The following is a 19,545-nucleotide window of genomic DNA, read 5'->3' as shown; positions in this document are numbered from 1 at the left end:
AGTTTTAATAAATTCTTAAAAAGATTTACACTGCACAGCTTGTAGACAATCAGGATGACACGAAAAAAGCAAATTAACTAGGGTTAAAAAAGTGAAAACATCTAAAAAGTCCAATAATTACACAAATCTGTGAATATTTGAAGATTTACTAAAACACAGAATTTACTTGTATTTTATGGTAAACTGGTAAAAATAACTGATTTTAAGTTAAAAGATTTGTAAGTAGTTTTTCTCCAAAGATTTATCTGTAAAGGATTCCACTTATTTAATATGGAATAGGCTACATTAGCCACTATCACAAGTGCTCAACCCGGCCATGTAGAAAACTCGTACATGGCTTAATTTACTGCATCTCTGCATGTTAGTGTAGCTTGATAAAAATTCAAACTTGCAATGAAAACAAAATGACTTCAGCGGAGGAATAAATAAATGTCGATCAGCCTGTTGAGGTGAAGAGGGCAGGAAGGGAGGAGGCAGCTTCTGACAGGAGAGGCAACCTGAGGTGGGCAGTGACACAACTGGTAGGATCAACATTAAGTTGACCCCTGACCTACAAATCCCCTCAGTCACTGATTAAGTCTCACCGCTCTGGTTGTGCCCGTGCTCAGGTTTATCTGAGTTACTGTTATAAAATACAAAAGGTGTATTAGCCAGGACTGTAGATTTAAACTATAAACATTCAAAGCATATACACCTTCACAGAAATTCAGCTTTTACGCAGGTGTCTTATCAAGAAAGAATAACTAGTCAAATTATTAATCAGTAATCAGTGTGTAAGGGGGCAGCGTTCACTTCCCAATGTAACATTTACGCTAATCCACATTAACAACTCAAGAAATAAGAGATATGTGGTGACTAAGTTAAATATCTCTCCTTTCCTGGTGTTCTGCTGAATATAAAGGAGACCTAACTGACCTTCTTGTCCCAGTATTGTTATCGACTTAGACATACCTGTGATATACTAGTGGTCATATGTGCTTCAACAAAAGCCTTATTGTTTGGTTTAACAGTTCTGAAGTGAGTGTATTACCTGAGAAGCCCAGCGTGTATGAGGATCTGTTCATCTTGAAGTGTAGTGTGCCCCGTTGGTTCAACTGGTGCTGTCTCTCAATACCACTGCTGTCAAATAAACATATCTGCACACACCACATATAGAAAGAAACACAAAGAGAGAAATGCACTTTGTACATTTAGTGCAAATTCAGTGGGGCAAGGATTAAAAGTTAAAAAAATTAAGACAAACGAAGATAAATCTGTTCTTCTCTAAACAGGACCATAATTTATGAGAAATAAGTAGGACTTGAACCCACTGAGACCATAAACATATCAGGAAAGTGTTTACTGATTTCATCTATTAGCCTGTTGAACAATAGTGTAATTATAGAAATCTTTACAGTCACAATAACTGAAGGAGTTACACACTATTAGAAAGAATGGTGTCCAAACTTTTTTCCCCAAGATTTCCATATTTATTAATGGAAAATCACCCAGGGGCCAACAATCCTTCTCACCTTTCTACTTTTCTGTCACATGTGGAGGGTGAAATAAAAAATAAGATCAAGCTGTTTGGAACACCTGAAACTTCAGTGAAGCTGCTGAAGATCGTCATCTCAGGTTAATTTTAAATCTGACTAATTTTTGTGTGTATTGCGTGAGTGTATAAAAAAACTCACGCCCATGAGATGGAAAGAGGAATTACACTTTATTCATTCTGTTTGCAGTGGAGGGCTATAAATACATATAAAATCTGACCTAGGGCCATGATTGGCCCCTGGACGTGGTGGACACGCCAGGTCTGTGGGAACCCAAGCAATTACAGCTAATTATCTTTCAAGTCCACTCTAAGTGCATCACATTTCTGCTAAAACAACATGAAATGTTTGGACGACCTACTCACACGTGCTCGGTGTTCTGTCCAATTTGGGCAATCTCCTGTTAATTCCCACCTGTAGGTCTGGGAGGCGGCGGCTGTGAGCAGGGCTGAAGTGGAGCCAAGTCTGCAGTTCAGAAGAAATGAATATCATACACAATCATACAGAGGTTTTGCTTTCCTTACTGACATCTCGGTGGATTAAAGTCTTTATTTTTACTCAGCTAGCTGCAGACTTTGCAGTCTGACTGCAGGAAAAAAAAAAAGTCTTACACTCCAGTGTTGGATGCAAATTTTGGACGCCTGCGCACCCTCTTATAAGAGCCTGTAAAGGTGTGGAACTCGGTCATGCCTACAAAATGAACCAAATAAATAAATAAAAATATCACTGTATAAAAGTACGAGCAAGAACACATCACTGTAAATGGCACATACTTGAGAAATCGATCACGTAGCCTGAAAATGCAAAGGTTCCCTGAGGGTTCAGGGTGAACTGTCGTTCAACTTCTCTGCTGCTGACTGATGGCGACAACATGCTTAAACCCTGAAGAGGAGGATGACATGGAACACTCAAGGGATCAAACCTTCATGTAAAACTCAATGTGAGTTTATTTAGAATTTTTTTTCTCACCTGGGATCCATATTCACGCCACACTTGACCATCTCTGAAGTACCAGCCTATGTCCTCCATCTGCCCCTGAGGAAAGAAGTTTAGTCTCCGCACCTTCATTCCTGGGTCATTCGTCTGTAACCTGTCAAAATCTATGAACACCTTCCTGTTGAAAGACAACACAAAATCCAGTCATCTGTGTGAAGCTTGTTAATGTTCTAAACAACATGGGTAGGAGTAGTTTATATTTGACATGATGTTCTGTGACCTCCCCACCTTTCCCTTTCCCTACATCATATAACAAAGGGGAAACCCTCAAACGGAGGAGCTAAGGTGGGCGGGTCCAATGCAGCTTGCATACTGGATGCATGGACGAGGAAGTGGTATGTTCCAGTAATGTGGGCTGGCACTGAGATCAGCTGATCTGTTGATTTTATGGCTTTACTGAACTCTATAACACTGTTCTGAAGGTTGTTCCACCCCCCAGTAAAAAGTTCCATATAAATACTTAAAGGTCCTTTTCTGACCAATGACATGCTCACTTTCAGTTTTGTAAAGCTGCTGACACTATCAGATATGCTCACAACACACTGACCCATGGCGTGTATTGATACTGATTCCCTTGGCTCCTGGTTGGCAGTAGTGTGCCTCTATCACATGGTCATTTTCAATTTTCAGCCACTGATGGCCAACTGACAGCTGCCACTCATAATTCTTCCTGTTGACTGTGAAACACAAGCAAAGATCATGTTATCGTACGCACTCCACTTATTAATATGTGTTTTTGAGCAAATCTGCACAAAGGCTATGGCTTCGTGTGTAGTGTATTTATTTTTTATGGTTAGTTGTTATTTTAGGCCATATTGTTCTTTTTAAGTAGCTGCTGTTGGCACAGTCAGATGAGATAGAAAAATCAATGGTCCTTAAGTCAAAGGACTAAAAGGCAATCCTATGTAAATGAATGTATGCATGTAAATGTCTGTGAAGGTTCTCAGTCATCCAGGTCATTGTAGTCAAAGGAGCTTGCAAAGAAAAGCGTCTGGACTTCTTTAAGTTGCTTGAAGACGTTTCACCTCTCATCCGAGAAGCTTCTTCAGTTCTAAGGTCAAATGGTGGAGAGTCCCAGATATAAACCTAGTGGGAGTTTCCCCCCCACAGAGGGACAAAAGGACAAAACGCCAAGACACAAACTTAACAATGTGGTGTATGCTGTACAGTGCAGCGAGGAATGCTCAGACCTCTACATTGGAGAGACCAAACAGCCACTTCACAAGCGCATGGCACAACATAGAAGAGCCACCTCCACAGGACAAGACTCAGCAGTCCATCTGCATCTTAAGGATAAAGGACACTCTTTCGAGGATGCCAATGTTCACATTTTGGACAGAGAGGACAGATGGTTTGAAAGAGGAGTGAAAGAAGCCATCTATGTCCACTGTGAGCGACCATCTTTGAACAGAGGCGGGGGTTTACGACACCAACTCTCTGCCATCTATAATCCAGTTTTGAGATCCCTTCCCAGACGCCTTAACGCCCACTCACATCCTGGGCCATCTGACCTCAGGAATTCGCATGATAAGGTGGGGCCAGGTTTCACAATGAACACACCCGAAACTCTGGCTGATTTGGACCCACGCCCAGTTTCACACCTTGGCTCAGGCGACTAGAGGATCATCAGGGGGTCCTTTTGTCCCTCTGTGGGGGGACACTCCCACTAGGTTTATATCTGGGACTCTCCACCATTTGACCTTAGAACTGAAGAAGCTTCTCGGATGAGAGGTGAAACGTCTTCAAGCAACTTAAAGAAGTCCAGACGCTTTTCTTTGCAAGCTCCTTTGACTATGCATGTAAATGTGTCATACAGACCTACAGTTTCCTGCCAATAGACCTTTGCTCCTTCATTAATCTAGAATAACAATAAATAAACATATTGTGGTCAAAACCTTTTTATCCCCTTTCCCCCCACTGCTTAGACTGATACAGCACTCTTACCGTCAACTCAGAAAAACCACCTGTGAAAACAAAAAAGAAGAAAATCACCTCTCTCTGCATTGTTGATAAAAATGTAATTAGATAACTTTGTTAAACACCGGTTTACTTACTTATGATCGAAGACAGACCTAAACGTGCCATTCCACACAAACAACTGCTTTCACTTTCTGCTGGTGGGCTAAAGTTCATCCAGTGTGTGGACTAGGGTTTGGTTGGTCCATATGATTCAGAGAAGATAAAATTTCCCTCAATTGCCTATGAGGAAGACGTACTAATGCTGTTATCGCTGTCTTAGTTACCTGCAATTACCCTTTAGAGAGCCTTGTATGTGCCAGTCTAGAATGGAGAGAGGGCAAGACTCTGTATGAGTGCTTGTGAATAAAACAAAAACACACAAAAACAGAAATTTTAGGGCATTTCTTTATTAAAGTGCAGAATTGAGTATCCTTGTAATAGAAATAGAATGAAATAAATAAAATAAAAAAAACTCCCACAGTACAATAAAATAAGTCAATGGTAAGGTTCATCACATTGTAGATGTATTCTTTTTGTCAACATAAGTTTATAGATGAACAGAAATCGTTTTTGTTTCATTTACACAGCAACAGCCTTCTGCAGATGCTTTATATTCTAACATTGCAACACGCTACAACAGGGGTCTCAAACTTAAGCTGTGGGCCACTGTTGGCACTGTCATCTCATTGGAGGGCCACTCTAAAAGAAACACACAAGAAAACACCCACAAATATTTCCAAAAGAGAGTGTTTTGTGTTTTTTTTTAAATTTCAAGTATTATATAAGACAAAACTGCAAACGTGAATGCAGTTTTTCCCCGCAAATCCTCTCTAACAAAAAAAGTAACTTCAAGATCTATATACGGGCTGCAAGTAGGGGTGGCCGCAAGTTTCACACCCCTGCACTACAACATTTACATAATCTATATTAGGATATATTATTACTACGCTAATGCACAAAGGCTGTATTCTGTGTTGGTTTTCTGGTCTTTCCTGCTTCCTTAAATTGATATGTTCCTGCAAATATGTAAACAGCTAATGAGCCATCCCTATAAACACCAAAAACAAATATGGAATATAAAATATTTGAGGAAAAGTTATTACAGAATGCTATGTGACATAAGCATTTTGTAATGACCTTTGTCACACCGATTCCTCAGATGATGATTTGTTGCTAACAGTTTGAAATGTGTTCTCTTTTATTACACTACCTTTTTTTGTATAAAATGCTACTAATGGGAGTCTTAATTGTTCAACTGAATCTTTGTGTTCTGTTAATTTCCCCATTTTTCCCATGCAAGATTAAAAATGTCTTCAAGTAGACGTTTGTTATACTTCGATCAACATGTGGATGCATCCTAGCAGAAGCTCAAAGGAGAAACCGAAAGCTTATTCTTCCACAAGATTATTTGTATACAGCTGCTGTCCTGCATGTGTAATACGGCTTTGTTTTATGTGTCACAGTGCTGGTCTCTTAGGTTGAAGATTTTTACATATACACATCTGTACACCATATATGGTGGTTATTTCTTTGATGACTTTAAAACACGAATTTAGATTTTGGAATGTAAATGTAAGGAACCTCAATTAAGGAAAGTAAACACAAGCAAAGTGCACTGATTAAAAGGCACTTTTAATAAATTCTTAAAAACATGCATACTAAGGACAAAGGATAAAAAGGGGAAACTTTTAAAAATTCCAGTCATTACAACAACTTGTGAATATTTGAAGATTTACTAAAGCATATTGCATTTTATGAAACCATAGTTAAGTTAACAAAAGGCTTAAAGTTAACTGAGTTTTTTTTTTTTCCTCCCACTGATTTATTTGTAAACGATTCCACTTATTTAAATATGGAATAATCTGCTAAAACCAGCCCTAAACCCAGAAATGTAGAAAACTGATACAGGAAATACATTTTACTGCTTAACACTAGACGTAGTGTCATCTTAAATGTGGAAAAATAAAATTTATAACGCTTGCATTAAAAACAACATGTCTTCAGAGGGGACAAAGTAGATGTCTATCAGTTGTGTTAAGTTAAAGGAAGGAGGAAGGCAGGAGGCAGTTTCTGACAGGAGAGCCAACCTGAGGTGGGCAGTGACACAACTGGTAGGATCATCATTAAGTTGACCCCCGACCTACAAATCTGTTGTCCGCTCAGTCACTGATTAAGTCTTCTCACCGTTCTGGTTGTGCCCGTGCTCAGGTTTCTCTGAGTCATGGCTATAAAAGACAAAAAGTGCATTTATTCACAACTTCAATTATACAAATCTTTGAATATGGCTTTTAACTTTAAAGGTTTCTGATTATGTTTGCTGCTCACCTGAGAAGCTTAACTCATAGCTAAAGTTCCTGGTGGAAAATGTCATAGTTCCTGATGGGTTTAGTTTGTACTGGAACTCAATCTCCTGACTGGATGTGCTGCATATTCCCTGAATAACACAGAGCAACAACACATCAGAGAAAACACAGTCAGGCAATGTTGTTAAATTCTGGTTAGGTCACCCAATACTTTGCTCAAATTACCATAATTCCATGTTAAAGCATGTAAACTGTGCGAGGGATTGTTTGTGTTTCAGTTTGGAATTAACCCCAAACCCTACAACATCTCAACAGAAATATTATAGATGAATAACCATAATTATATTATATTATACATATATACAGTCAGACAACTTGGGAGGGGGAGGCAGCAGAGATGGAGTGCTGATCTCAGCTGAAGATATTGTGGGGTAGTGGAAGGAGTAGTTTGAAATTTTCCTGAATCCCACTATTGGCCTTTTGTAAAGTAACAAGACTATGGGGACCAGGATGAGAACTCACTATGGTTCATGCCACTGGGGCTCTGCTCACTGAGGCACATGAAGCTTCTAAGGGACAAGGCCCCAGGTTTCTCAAAAAGCTCGGGATGTTATGGAGCTCTCTTGGTTGACACACTTCCCAATTCCTTACTGGCAGACTGGAGTGGTAGTTTCCCTCTACCCGAAAAAGACACCAAGGAATTTTAAGGTATGTGGGAATTTGCCCAGCAACTCTAGATGTGTTTTGTGGATCTAAAAAGGGCATTTTTGACAGTGCTTTAGGAGTATAGAGTATTGTGGTACAACCACAATGAGAGCTTGGTTCATATTGCCCACACTAACACAATCTCATTCCCAGAGGAAGCTTGACCGTGCCAGGGCTGTCCTTAGTCATTGATTCTGTTTTTCATGAACAGAATTTCTGGGCACAGCCAGAAGGTTCAGTGGTCACAGGTTCTTATCTCTTTATTTATTTGCAGATGACATGGTTTCATTGGGTTGATAAAACCATGACTTCCAGCTCATACCGAGATGGTTTGTAGCAGAGTGTGAAGTAGCCGGAATGATAATTAGCATCTCCAACTTCAAGGCCATGACTTTCAGGCAGAGGAGGAGGCGAGGAGTGGTAGGTCTGAGCATCTCTGTCCCCATGACCCAGACCTGGCAGAAGATTGATGGACGGCTGGACGGATGGATGGAATGCACTAAATGTACTCTATAGGATTTTCTAGAGCACCGTCTACACATGAATAAAAAGAAAGTTGTGGCTTACTTTGGAATAATCTTTCCATGATCCATCCATATCTAGGAACTGCCATTGTGCCTGAGGGCCTGAACTAAAAAAAACAAAAACAACAAAAGATTTGAAATTCATTCGTTCACAGCATATACATCTTTATGTGCATATCTGGTGTGTTTGAGGCAAAACAATCTTAACATTAGTCAATCTTTTAGTGTTAACATCAGTAAATGTCCTCAAAATATAATATTTAACCTAATTCATGTTATTAATTAGCACAAAATAAGAGATGTGGTCACTGTGTGGCCAAATGTTTCTCCTTACCTGATGTTCTGCTGAACACCATATATAGGAGTCCTTCTAACTGATCTTCTTGTCCCTAAATTGTTGTTGACTTGGTACATACCTATGATAAATTAATGAAGATAATGTCTCAGTGGCCATATGATTTGCTTAAAAAAAAAAAAAAAAAGCATGAATTGTTTGGCTTAACAGAAGAGCAGTTCTGAAGTGTGTACAATACCTGAAAAGTCCAGTGTGTATGAATATCTGTTAATCTTGAAGTTCAGTGTGCCCTGTTTGTTCAGCTGGTACTGTCTCTCAATAGCAGCGCTGTCAAATGAACATATCTGCACACAGCACATATAGAAAGCAGTTATTGGTGCTCAAATTGGTTCTACAAGCTACTGGGGTGTACTTAGTTTTTCAAGAGGACTCTATAGAGTCCTGTGGAAACTTTTCCTTTCCTTTAATGAGAGGTCAGAGGTCAGATGTGACATGATACTTGAAATCTTACAGCCCTTTCTATATGTTGACAGTACACTTGTAAGAATCATAAGTTCAGAGTTACAAGGCTTTCTGTCAATTTTCGACCAATAAATCATTAATCTGACCTTGAAGAGCTCTTCCGATGTAATCCAAATTTTTATGGATTGCTAACATGACCCCACTCTATACTCCTACAAAGTTTTATCAGAATTCATTAAAACTTCTCAAGCTGTTTACAGACATCCGTACACGTGCCATGCAAGCATAACCTCCTTTGCAGAGGTAAGGACAGTTACATATCTTTGATGCTACTATGCAGCTTAGTGCAAGTCTTTAAAATTTTTCCATGCAGTTTTTGGATGACCTACTTACATGTGCTTGGTATTCTGTCCATTGCTCTCTGACTCCCATGAATTCCCACCTGTAGCCCACAGAACCGGTCTGCGAGGAGGAAGCTGCAGGCAAGTCTGAGGTCAAGCCAACTCTGCAGAGACAAGAAGTGATTATCATTCGTGTTCTTTTCCCCTGACATCCATTAGCCTTCTTCAGAGAAACTTTTTATTTATTCTCTGGGGATTTTTGATACTTTTCTTACTGACATCTCTGTATACTAAGCTTGCTCAGTGTACAAAGACTGTCTAAACTACAGGAATAAAAGAAAAAAAGTCTTACGCTCCAGTGTTGGAGGATAATTTTGGACGCCTGCGCAGCTTCCTTTGTAAGCCTGTGATGAGGTTTCTCTGTGTCATGGCTACAAGGTGAAATGAAAACACATTTACATAGCTGTATAAAAGAGCAAGCTCACAATAATATATCACTATAAACACCACATACTGGAGAAATCAATCAAGTAGGGTGTACGGCCCACTGTAAATCTGAAGGTTCCCTGAGGGTTCGTGGTGAACTGCTGTTCAACTTGTCTACTGCTGACTGATGATGACATGGTGTTGGAACCCTGAAGAGGAAGATGACAAGGAATACTCAAAGAAAACCTTCAAGTGAATTTAAGGAGTTAATTCCTGCAATTTTCCTCACCTGTGTTCCATATTCACACCACAGCTGGTCATCTCTGAAGTACCAGCCTATGTCTTCCGCCTGCCCCCGAGGAAGGAAGCTTAGTCTCTGCACCTTTATACCTGGATTATTAGCCTGTAACGTATCAAAATCTATGAACACCACCCTGTGGAAACATAAAAGATTAAAATGAAAAGTGTACTTCTCTGAATGTGCTCCTTTTAAAAAAGATTATTGATGCAATAATTTATTTTCCATTGTCCTGACACAAAATCTGTGTATCTGTATCAACACTTATTGTTGATAAAATAATATTTTTTTCTATAGACAGGACCTCTGTGGTCAAACGTTTATATTTAACATGATGGCCTTGCATGGCGTAAACATGGCGTGAGGAGGGGTTCAAAAGTGGCTTGCATATGTGCAGGCTAAAGCAACTTTAGGATGCATAGAAGAACTGATGTCTTCCAGTGATGTTGGGTGATGTTGTGTTTGATCAGCTGATCCATTTCATTTTATGGCTCAACTTGACTGAACCCTTTTTCTTGTAAGCGTACAGGATTTACAGGACTGTTCCACCCTACAGTAAAAAGTTAATTTATAATAATAGCCCAAAAACTGAGTTTCGGTTTACCTTTGTAAAATTTCAAATGGCATCTGACACATTTCCATTTCCCTTCCCTGACCAACTCTCACTTCGTTAAAGTTGCTGATACTATCAGATATAATCACAACATACTGACCCATGGCTTGTATTGATACTGATTCCCTTGGCTCCTGGTTGGCAGTAGTGGGTCTCAATCACATGGTCATTTTCAATTTTCAGCCACTGATGGCCAACTGACAGCTGCCACTCATAATACTTCCCATTGACTGTTGAAATAAAGATATGTTAGACAGAATGCAGTGATCTCATAAACCAATATCTTACTCACAATACATCAAGTGTTTAAAAAGAGAATATGTACTGTTTTAAGAGCAATATTAGCTTATTTTGAAATTGAAGACACCAACACATTTCAAACATTTCAAATGAGGGCAACAAAAGGAAAATTAAGTAGTACTAAAAAGAAAAAAAAACTGCTGGAGGAACATTTTGCAATTAATTAGTTTAAATGGCAACATGTCAGTGACATGAATCTAGAGAAATCAAGTCTGAAATCAGTGTGGGATGCTAAGATGATTCTTAGGCTGAGGCAAAGTGGAGAACTGTTCTGTGATCGAACTAGTCAAAATTTAAAATTCTTTCTAGAAAACATCAGCCTAAAAAAACAAATGGACGGTCTGGGTTGTTATCAGCACTCAGCTGGTTGTTTACAGACTGTTGTTAAAGGAAGAGGAGATGCCATCCAGCGGGGAGCATGGCCTTATCCCAACTTTTGAGATGTGTTAGTGCCATTAAATTCAAAACTAGACATTTTTTGTTCTTAAAATGCTACATGTTCTCATTTTACTGTCTTCTGTGTTCTAAACTATGGCCTTCTAGTGATAGAGGCAGTATAGCAGGAAGTTAAACTGTCACGTCAAACAGACCTGGGGTGTTCTGGGGAATCTGCTCCTCCTCATTATTGTCCTGGAAGCAATTAATAGAAATGATGCCATGAACACAAGCTCGCCTGTTTTTTTCCAGACCCTGTCAAACCCCTCCACATAGCACACACACACTTACCGTCATCTCATAATAAAAATCCACTGTGACAGAATGAAAGCAGAAAAAACACAATCAGTCAGTCTTAAAAAGCCACTTCCAGATTAAAACTTGAAAAAAATAGTTTCGTTAAATCGCTGTATTTACTTGCGATCGAGGACCGAAGCCGGCGGATAGTTTCACTGAAACGATGGCTTACACTTTCGTTTCTGGGCTTCAGCTAATGCAATTTAGCGCGTACATAGGAAATGCTAGGTGGAGCTAAAGTACCGATAATGACGCTCCCCTAAGGCTGTCTCTGGAGAGTGTACACTACAGCTGATTCCAGTGGTTTGGTTTCTTTTCACAGCGACAAAAATTAAAGCACAGTGAAGCCATCAGATGACTGTAGAGTTGCTCTTTCATGGTATTAAAGGAACAGTTCACCGCAAAATTACCCTTTTGTACTTCCCTGTGGCCTACAATGTTATGAGAAAGAGTAGACAACGCTGATATTTGGTGTGAACAAAACTACCTGCAACTTAATGTGGCAAAGTTTAAGGAACAGGAACTTTAAAATATTCCTATTGCTTTACAAAGTTGAGATATGAGAAAGTTACATGTTACCAAAAAGGCTCTGGTTGTTGAAGAAATTCAGAAGGACTGAGTTCTTTGACTCTTTCATATTGTGATGCTGTTTAATTAACATGACTGTTATGAAACAGCGCCTCTCCATCCAGTTGCTATTTACCTTGCTAATCAATTAACTGTGCATGAGACTTCGTTGTTTCCCTTCCTTACTCTGTCAGCCCACTGCTGCCCATCTCTTCTCTCACTAACACCTACCTGTAAACAACACCCCACCCTCTGAGTTTTGTCAATGGCTTAGAGTTGTCTTACCTTCACAGACAAAATCTGTAAGTGTTTGCCTGCTGCTCGCTTTGCCTGAATATATCCCAGTGTCCTAGCATTTGTTTTACGTCAGGCTGGGAAAACCTGATAGGGGAGTGTTGACTCGAGTACAGAGAGTCTGATGGGTGTAGCTACATTCACCGTACATGTTAAATGCCAAAAATTGAGCGGCAACCTACACGTGGTGGTTTTTTTTTTTTTTTTTTTTTTTTTTTTAATATACACTAACACATTTTACTATAATACTAACATATTTTCGTAAACGTTTTCGTTCATGCCTGAAAATATAATTCACTGGCCTGGTACAATGTGCCCTTAATTATGTGTGAGTGCCGTCATATGTAACATTCCCCATTTATATGTCACACCCCCCGCTGTCAGCTCCCAAAGGCTGATTCTGTTCATCTGGACGTTGCGTTTTCAGTGGGTGAAACGTTTCGTCATGCATCGGAGCGACTTCTTCAGTCTCAGCTGACTGCAGGTTTCCCCAACCTTATAAATTGGTACATTTGCACAATGACTGAAACTAGCACCATTGAAGGGACAATGGGCTGTGAGGTCAGTTCCTATTCTGTACACTTATATAGGTGTTCTGTTATAAGTTATTCATAAATTATGACGAAAGTTACTCATTTACCACTTGTCTCTTGATCATATCGATAATTAATCTCTTGTTTTGTTTTTGTACAGTTGGCCATAATGCTTTAATTTAGACACTGCTGGTGTAACTTTGCTTGACATACTATCCCGGGTGTGTTTGTGGTAGCATTAGTTACATCCATTACATCCATGCATATGTTTTTAAAGCAAATACTACTAACCATCAGGTCATTTGAATTTTCTTCTATTCACAGGTAAATTTCTAATAAATTATGTTTGGTTACGTTGCTTTGGTTATACTTACCATTTTTGTCCATTTGTTGAGGTTCTGTATGTGTGGGAGGGGCCACCCCAGTACTTCCTACTTATATAGCGTCATTGATTGCATCACAGGGTGCAACCAAATGCAGGGTTTTTCATTGTGTATAGAATTGTTTATTTTCCTTAAAGTAACATTTTGAGTTGTATTGTATGCAGTGTTTTACGTTTCAAACCATTTAGCTGTGTAAATGAGTTTGTCAGTTAGATGCATAATCTTATTCCTGTTTTTTGTTTAGATCATATTGTTTGGTCTAACCTATTTTTCAATGGTAGAGAGTAATGAGATTCAGGTGTATGTAAAGTCCTGTATAAAGCAAGTGAGGTTTTGCCTACCTGGGTGTTTTTAAAAATTGTATAATGGAGATGTCAGAAATAAAGTACAATTAAAAGAAATTGATGCTGATGCTGTCTACTTATCACCTTCCTCACCACTTGGTCTACACTACCCCAAAGAAATATTTATATTCATTTACATTTCTGACTAATTTAGTGTTGACTCAACATGAATCCAAATTTTATTATAATTAGAAAATAAGACATTTCTAATTCCCATCAAACTCTTAAGCCACGATCGCCCTCTGTAAATGTAAATGTAAGCAAGCTGTTGAAAAAGTATTTGTTTAGAACTGGTCATTGAGGTTCTGGCGTCCTACTTGCATACAAAAAAGGGGAAAGTCTTGGTGTGTTGTGATTTTCAAACATTTTTTATTACATTTAGAGAATACCAAAGATGCAGTAGTCTGTTCTCCCAAATCAGTGAAACCCGTTTCTGGTGCATTTGTGCAAAGCCAAATAAACCACAAAAAGCAAAAATTGTGGCACAATGCAAAGAGGCACGGAGACTTTTCAAGGCAGTTTGTGTGTTAAAAGCATAAAAAGACCTCAAAGGTAATGTGCAAAAAGACCTCGAACTAGTATTGCTCAGTTACATCTCATTTTTCTACATTAAAAAAAAGGCAAATGTATCATATCCCATGAATTCAAAGTGTTTGTTATACACTTCCTTTTGTTTAATTATTGGCTATAAGAACAAATTTTCCCCTCCATCCCCATATGGAAGTGTGGAAAAAAAATGCTCACTGTGACCTGAGTTGATAAGATGAATAATTTAAACAACCATGATGCTAAAAGGCAAGTTGGTAGAATGCATTATTGGAGTGGAAGATTGTCAGGCAGCATTTAAAAGTGTACTTGTAAACTTCACCCATGACAAGGCCTGCAATGAGGTAAATTCTGAAATTCAACAATAAAAAGGATGTGTTAACCATCCAAAAATAAATCTCATATAAATCTCAAGTTAGAGGGACGCGGCAGCATCGTGGTTACGTTGCTGCACAGTCTTCTGGAGGTCAGGAAATCATCTTGATGGCTCACACCAGCACACGTCTCACCCTGCGTGTGTGATTGGTCCTGACGTTGGTCTGGATCATTGCTGTGGAAAATCATAAACAAATCAACAAAAGTCTAATGTTAAATAAATGTTACATCACTTTTTCATATTGGAACAGGTAGATATGGATAGTCAGTTGTTTATTAAAATGCCTCTAAGAGCCAACAATTAATTATTATTTTGAGTTTTTTACTACAGGATTAAAATATAAAAACTCAACCTCCAAAGTCAAGATTGTAGGATTGTCCTGCCACTGTGAAGAGCATGGTGCCTTTGTTGTTTTGTTGGTACTTGCTCTCAATGTCATCACTGGTTACTGAGCAGTCAGTGGAAGTCCTTTTCTGTTGAGACAAAATCCACAGACAAACTGTGATGATTTATGTCAATGCAATAACTCAGAAATTGTACTTTTAATAATCTTAAAAATAACATCCACTGCACAGATGACATACCCTGTGTTTGAACTTGTGCCATCTTCCACTGTCGCCTTCAAATTCCCACTGTGGCTTAGTGCCCAAGCTAAGATTCTGGAAACCTGAGGATGCTAGAGCAACTCTGCGACAACAAAATCAAAAATATTTCATAAAACAGAAAACTATGTTAAATTCTCTCATCTTATCTTCTTGACAATTTTTAACTGAACAAAAATCCTTGAGGAAAATGAACACTCACCCCCCGACTGCTTGTGGTTGCCGGTACGTAGGTCGACGGGTGACTTTCCTCTTTCTGTTTTTACTCACCTGTCGCATTTCTAAGCAAACAAACAGAAATAAGGAACAATGACTGTTAAGAAAAAGCTGGAATTTAGCTGGAAGGGTGTTACAAATTTACAGATTAGTGAATACACTTCACCTTTAAATTTGAGCTCCAAAGTTTCACCATTGACGTTAAAAGTAAAGGAGCTTGTTGGATTTCTCTGAAACTTTTCCTCTATGTCAGAGCTCTTCAGAGGAGTGGAGACGCCCTTTGAATCCTGTCCGCGAGGGAGAGAAGAATCATTACCAAACAGACAAAGGAGAACAATTTCCGTTAACTTAAGCAAAGATCTAGTTGCTATCTACCTTGGCTCCATACTTGATCCAACGACGACCCAACATGCAGTACCAAATCCACGCAGTGTTACCGTCATCCAGGCGTCTCACTCTCAATTTCTTCCCAAGAACTTTCATCCTTTTAAAGTCTATGCTCACCGCCCTGTAGAGAGAGGAAAGTTGAAGCATGTAGTGACTACAGTGTGCCTGGAAATAAAAAGTTCTTCATAAACTCATTGCTTACCCGTATGATGTGTTGTATATTTTGATGCTTTTGGTGTGGGGCAGCGAATACTGGGCCTCAAGGATGTGATCATTTTCAACATCTTTCCAGCCTCTTCCGTTATTGAGCTGCCACTGGTAGCGTCGGCCATCAGTAAGCCTCTGGTCTGGTTAGAAAAACAAAACAAAAAGACATTATATGTTACATTGTAATTGGTGACTTATTACTGCACATTAAAGCTGCTCTAATATGGCTCGAACATGTAAATATATGTACCGTATAAGGTAAAATGTGGCTCTTGCAGCTATTTGTTAGGAACTAGCTGATATTGTTGGAGACCAAAGTGTTAACTGTCAGCTAGATGGCCTCACACTGGACTGTAAAATACTTTGATAAACAGAGGAGTTCATGGTCGATTCAGGGGCTGCAAGGCGCCCAAGGTCTCGTGGCGGTAAAACAAGAACAAATTATCAGCCCTCCACCACAGGAGAAGAAGTTCTCCTGAAAAACGCCCATACTATTCAGTTTTTTTCTAATTCTGCTTTCGTGAAATTTAACATTTAACATGCTTACTGAGGCCTGTAGAGGCCTGCAAGCCTGAAATGTAGCTGTTTGGTTTCTTTGAGCATTGCACAGTTTGACATTGTGGGAAATTTAGTGGAACATCCTGTCCTGGGAAGACTAAAAACTGTCTTGAATGTTTTTCACTTGTGAATAATCTTTCTCACTTAAATTTAAAAAAAAAAGAAAAAAAGAAAAAACGTCTTGTGGCGATAAAACAAACAACTAAAAACTCCAAAAGCAAATACTCACCATGACTAGATGATGACTGATCCGGAGTCCTGCCGCTTGCACTGGAGGGCACACCTTGACTTACAGTGTGGTTTAGTCTACATTTGGAGCCGTAACGACAGTTTCCTTTAAGAGCATACTTGCAAACGTGTAGGTAAGCACACCTTTCTCCGTCCCTACAGTTTCCTTTGTTGTAAAACTTGCAGGGTAAAACGTCTTCCTCATTGTCTTCCTCATCGTCTTCCTCATTGTCTTCCTCATCTGATGGTTCAGTGCTGTCTGATTCATTGCTGACATCAGAACCATAAGTGCTTTCATCGTCAGCCTCTGGACAAAACAACAACAAAAAATGCATGATATGCTTTCATATTTTGTTCCTTCGATATACAGCTAAATTCTTTATTTACTAAAGATACATCCCTGAATATATAAAGTAATATGAACAAATACAGGTACATATTTTTGGGCAACTTTGCTACAAGAATGGAAAAGCATAACAAAACATACAGTTCACCGTGGAACTCGACCTGCATTGAGCCCTGAATTCAACTACAAAGGGTAACTCTGAGCCAGACTCTGAAGGCACAGAAACAACATCTGATCTCACTAATGCTCAGGGCTTTGTGGTAGACCTTTCTTGTCAGAGCTGAGGATGTTAAAGTACATATGATACTATGCAAAAGTCTTGAGCTACCCCTAATTTGTTTAGCTTTTGCTAGTAGAGTGGGGAAATTGTTCCAGAAACTTATTGAAATGTGTGAAAACACGCATGGAAATTGTCAATGTTTGATTTTACCACCTTTATACTTTAACACAGCCTTAACTCTGGTAGGAAGGCTTTTTTTTCATTTCTTTAAATAGTCTTCAGGAAAAGCTCTCCAGGCTTTTTGAAGGGCATTCACATCTCTTCTTTGGATGTTGGTCTGCCTTTTGTTCCATTTTCTGTCAAGATGATCCCACACTGCTTCAAAAGTGTTGAGGTCCGGGCTCTGGGGATGCTGGTCTATTGTGTGTTTTTTCTATCCAGCTATGCTTTTACTGCACTGAGTGTGTTTGGGCTTTTTGTCATGCTGAGAAACAAACCCAGTGCCAATCAGCTGGTACTGCATGGTGGATTTAAATCTGACTGCACTTTTCTTATGTTCATAATTCAAATTGATGAAACAATTTTGACAAGATCCCCAACACCACTGGCTGACATGCAGCTCCGAAGTATGACAGAGCCTCCGGCATATTTTACAGATTCACAGTTGTATCTCTCTCTTGATCTTTGCACATATTGATGATGATTAGAAACATAGATTTCAAACTTGGATTCATCACTCTCTAAGACCCGTTGCCACTGATTTTCAGTCCCTGTTGTTATGTAATTTGGCATACCTCAGGCTTTTCTCACTGTTTCCCTTCTTTAAAAATGGCTTCTTCTTCCACTGAAACCATTTGTGGCTTAACAAACAAAAACAATGGTCAGGTACAAGCCCTGGACTGTAAATGAGTGATAAAGCAGCCAATGTCCAAAGGAAAACCATCAGAAAGTCTAGAGTAGCATTGTTCAATACCGCTTTAACAGCCTGGCTCCTTGGAAGCAAACTATTGAGAAGTGAGGGGTGGCTCAATAATTTTGTACACTACGGTATTTTTTATTTTGAAATAACGTATGACAATATAGTTTCGATATGTTGGTAATAAAGGCAGGCTGAAAACTTGTAAAGCTGCATTCCCTCACTTGTTGTTGAGCTGCTTTGTCCCTTTCACTTTAGAACTATGTTTAGCTATTATTTTTTCACCTGCTCCACCTTTCTATCTAATGTATGTTAATTATTTTATATATATGTATAAAATAACATTTACAAATCTGAAAACTAAGTTTCTGTGCCGGTTTGTATTGCAAATTAATAACTTGTTTATCTGCTGCCCCCTGCTGGCTAGTTAAACATGCTATTAAGAGTTTCACACATGTTAATAATATACGTTTATAAAAACGTATAAATAAAAAAAAAATGCATACTAACTTTAATTTAATTATGTAAATGAGGAATTAAAACATAACTATTAAAGTCCAGCTTTCAGGTTTTATGTAGGCATTCTATGCAATCGAGCTTCACAGTAAATGAAACAGAAAGTAAACGTCTAATTCTATACAATGACAATCAGTGTCTCAGAATAAGAGTTCAAATCTAGACTATTGGTCTTGTTAAAATATTAAATATGCTGCACATTTGCACATTTTAGGCATGTTTGACCTCACAGAAAATCTTTATGGAAACTCTGATAGAATGAGAGCTGTTAAAAATAATTCGCATGTGATTTAAAGGGAAATATAAACAAACAATAAACAAAATACCACCAGACTTTATAAAATATATGAACAGTAAAATATAGAAATGTTACAAGGAACATAGCGCGAAAGATACTCACTGCAGGAGGAGGCCATTCTGCTTTCTGCAAAACACTTTCGTTTTCCTTTGGAAGAGCCTCTCCCACGTCTGATTGCCAAGAGGCTGGCACTATATATACTAGGCTAGAATAATAATGTGATCTTAATAAGGCCTACCCAATGCAACAAAGTTGCCAAAAAATAGAGTAAACGTGTTAAGCAGCTTTTGAGAATTAGGTTTAATGGGCAGTAGTAAACATGTGTTGGTATTTTCTACACTTTGGGAAGCAGATAACTGATGAGAAACAAACAATAAACAAACACCGTTACAAGGCTATAAAGATAGGTGCGGAATTGAAATAATATGCAATTCTCCCGATCTATTGTACAATGGAACAGCATCTTTGCTTGTGCAAAATGTTTATCTCTGTATTAAAATCTGCAACATAACATCATAGATT

The 19,545-nt window shown here is 38.7% G+C and overlaps 3 protein-coding genes across 7 annotated transcripts; all 3 read right to left on the bottom strand.

The window, feature by feature from the left end:
* Positions 1-192: 192 nt before the first annotated feature.
* On the bottom strand, positions 193-3,447 carry LOC120735880 (probable E3 ubiquitin-protein ligase DTX2). Its single transcript, XM_040035641.1, has 7 exons — positions 3,076-3,447; positions 2,502-2,646; positions 2,306-2,414; positions 2,144-2,222; positions 1,898-1,997; positions 1,031-1,136; positions 193-622 (listed from the first exon to the last, which is right to left on the bottom strand). Exons 2-7 carry the CDS (start codon positions 2,598-2,600, stop codon positions 567-569), a joined length of 549 nt encoding a protein of 182 aa, XP_039891575.1. The 5' UTR covers positions 2,601-2,646; positions 3,076-3,447; the 3' UTR covers positions 193-566.
* A 1,431-nt stretch (positions 3,448-4,878) lies between these two features.
* On the bottom strand, positions 4,879-13,315 carry si:ch211-244b2.3 (uncharacterized protein LOC557230 homolog). 4 transcript variants are annotated; one of them, XR_005696408.1, is made up of 14 exons: positions 13,255-13,290; positions 11,481-11,503; positions 11,345-11,384; positions 10,555-10,684; positions 9,833-9,977; positions 9,632-9,752; positions 9,470-9,548; positions 9,170-9,281; positions 8,553-8,658; positions 8,354-8,435; positions 8,063-8,126; positions 7,818-7,950; positions 6,813-6,921; positions 4,879-6,712 (listed from the first exon to the last, which is right to left on the bottom strand). XR_005696408.1 is itself a non-coding variant. In XM_040035992.1 (13 exons), the coding sequence occupies exons 1-13, from the start codon at positions 13,265-13,267 to the stop codon at positions 6,651-6,653; spliced, it is 1,086 nt and encodes a 361-aa protein (XP_039891926.1). In that variant the 5' UTR covers positions 13,268-13,285; the 3' UTR covers positions 5,304-6,650. The 4 variants fall into 4 exon arrangements, 3 of the variants coding, with proteins under 3 accessions (XP_039891926.1, XP_039891927.1, XP_039891928.1); XM_040035992.1 differs by lacking the exon at positions 7,818-7,950 and having other exon boundaries at positions 5,304-6,712; positions 13,255-13,285; XM_040035993.1 differs by lacking the exons at positions 7,818-7,950; positions 13,255-13,290 and adding an exon at positions 11,607-11,759 and having other exon boundaries at positions 5,304-6,712.
* Positions 13,316-13,954: 639 nt separating this feature from the next.
* si:ch211-244b2.4 (uncharacterized protein LOC541512 homolog) lies at positions 13,955-19,230 on the bottom strand. 2 transcript variants are annotated; one of them, XM_040035996.1, is made up of 9 exons: positions 19,126-19,230; positions 16,729-17,034; positions 15,937-16,081; positions 15,723-15,855; positions 15,514-15,634; positions 15,334-15,412; positions 15,114-15,216; positions 14,882-14,990; positions 13,955-14,703 (listed from the first exon to the last, which is right to left on the bottom strand). In XM_040035996.1, exons 1-9 carry the CDS (start codon positions 19,139-19,141, stop codon positions 14,642-14,644), a joined length of 1,074 nt encoding a protein of 357 aa, XP_039891930.1. In that variant the 5' UTR covers positions 19,142-19,230; the 3' UTR covers positions 13,955-14,641. The 2 variants fall into 2 exon arrangements, with proteins under 2 accessions (XP_039891930.1, XP_039891929.1); XM_040035995.1 differs by having other exon boundaries at positions 14,882-15,002; positions 19,126-19,229.
* Between the last annotated feature and the right edge of the window lie 315 nt (positions 19,231-19,545).

This window comes from Simochromis diagramma, unplaced genomic scaffold, assembly GCF_900408965.1.
Source record: "Simochromis diagramma unplaced genomic scaffold, fSimDia1.1 OVJJ01000816.1, whole genome shotgun sequence".
NCBI lineage: Eukaryota > Metazoa > Chordata > Actinopteri > Cichliformes > Cichlidae > Simochromis > Simochromis diagramma.
This window is presented reverse-complemented; position numbering and strand designations above follow the sequence as displayed.